At 27.8% G+C, this 1,854-nt stretch overlaps 1 protein-coding gene across 2 annotated transcripts in view; it reads right to left on the minus strand.

Moving 5' to 3' along the window:
- LOC21386760 (monosaccharide-sensing protein 2) overlaps window positions 1-650 on the minus strand; it is a 6,296-nt gene extending 5,646 nt beyond the window's left edge. The window contains exons 1-2 of one of the 2 annotated variants that reach the window (XM_010099343.2): window positions 606-650; window positions 318-448 (exon numbers count right to left, since the gene is read on the minus strand). In XM_010099343.2, coding sequence (XP_010097645.1) covers window positions 318-396 — 79 coding nt within the window. In that variant the 5' untranslated portion in view covers window positions 397-448; window positions 606-650. Of the gene's footprint in view, window positions 1-317; window positions 449-605 lie in introns of those variants that run through there. The other variant, XM_024166432.1, reaches the window with a different exon arrangement.
- Window positions 651-1,854: the final 1,204 nt, after the last annotated feature.

Consider the following 1,854-nt stretch of genomic DNA (forward strand, 5'->3'; position numbering starts at 1 on the left):
ATATATATATTTACTTACTATAATAGCACTCTCTCATCAAACCATCACTCGGAAATTCTATTTGAGAATAGTAATTATTATGATTGGATATATCTCATTTTTCATATCTCATATTATTTTAAAGTATATCAAATAATGAAGATTAATTATTAGATGGGGTTTGAATCTATTTTCCGACATATGTAATTTTCAGAGACAAAATCATGATTTGATCACTTCTAACCAAAAAAGGAAATCATGATTTGACATGATTATGATAATACTAAAACCAAAAAAAAAAGAAAAAGAAAGAAAAGAGTAATAAAATGATGAGAAACCTGCAATGACGGAATTATCCCATCCCTGCAACAGATTTCCGATGGCTGCAACAATAGCCACCGCTACAGCTCCCTTCATGTTTAATAATCTCCTCTTTGATCAATTACCACCAAAATATTGCAGATTAATCCTGAAAAACAAATTAAAAAACAAAATAAACCATTTGGGTATCATAAATTCATTTCATGTTGACATAATAATTAATGAGATGAAAGACAAAGAAAACTAATATTATTAAAAAAAAAAAAAAAACAGACAAACAAAAGAAAGAAAGAGAGACAACTTACAGATCATTGATTTGGCATTGATTCTAAACAACGAGAGAACTAAGCCATATGTTGTTTATATATATATATATATATATATATATGAATGAAATCTTTATCTCTCATATATATATGAGAGAGATGGTTATTATTATGAGTGAAGTTTGAGAGAAAAGCGTGTTGAGTAATAATATGTATAGTAAGGTAGACCATCAATAAAGATAATTCCATAGCCTTGACAACAACCTCTTTACGGATCTGGAGGGGACTCAAACCTTCTGCTCTTTTTCCTTTTTTTTTTTTTTTTTTTTAAAGAAACTGTTTATGGTTGGGACTTATAGTTTTAATTGTTGTATTAGTTTTAAATGGTCTGATCCGTGAATAGGTATAATTCCGTAACGCACGCTATAAATTTTTATTGTACACTCTACCAATATGTTAAAATACTAATTTAATGATTAAAATCAAAAGTTTTTACTGTAAGATTTTTTCGTTTAATTACGTATTTAATTTGTTGTATATGTTAGAGAACCGTTGAGTATATACAGGGAGAGAAAGAAGGAGCCGGTAAGACAACATTTGAATCTGACTGAGAGTTTAATTGTAATGAGCTTAATTTGAATATATTTCTTAGTAAAAAAAAGTTTTTTAACCAATTAAAATTGACATTTAAGGTTGTGTTCACTTCGAATCACATTCGAGTGGATTTCAAAGTTGAAATGTAAAATTTGTAATTGACTTGAAAATATTAATTGTTGAAAGATTTTGATCCTATATTATGATAAGTTTGCAATTATTAAAAAGGTATTTTGACAAAGGAAAAAAGGACTTTCCTGAAAGCACGTAAGAGCCAACTCATGTACACCTGCACGTGGGCTCTACCTATTCACTTTGTTGATTTGAATTTGTAATTTGAGTTGAGATGTGATTTTATATGAGAGTTTTTTACTGTAAAAAAAAATAGATGTGACTATTTTTGAGAACTTTTTACTGTAACAAAACTCAAATTCTAAACTCGAATCGATAAAGTGAACGGAGCCACATTTTTTTTTAATTTTGATTCTATTTTTTTTTTCTCGTTGAATCCTATTTAATCGTTTTAGTTGATATATAACGACTGCGAGCCACGTATGCACAATACATTATTATTTGATTTGATAGTTTATATATATATATATATATATATATTCATATACAACAGATCTCCTAAAAAAAATACTATTCACATGCCTGTTGCCCTTTTCTTTATAGTCAATTTAGAGGGGATTTC

This window comes from Morus notabilis, unplaced genomic scaffold (genome assembly GCF_000414095.1).
Source record: "Morus notabilis unplaced genomic scaffold, ASM41409v2 Scaffold444, whole genome shotgun sequence".
Classification (NCBI taxonomy): Eukaryota; Viridiplantae; Streptophyta; class Magnoliopsida; order Rosales; family Moraceae; genus Morus; species Morus notabilis.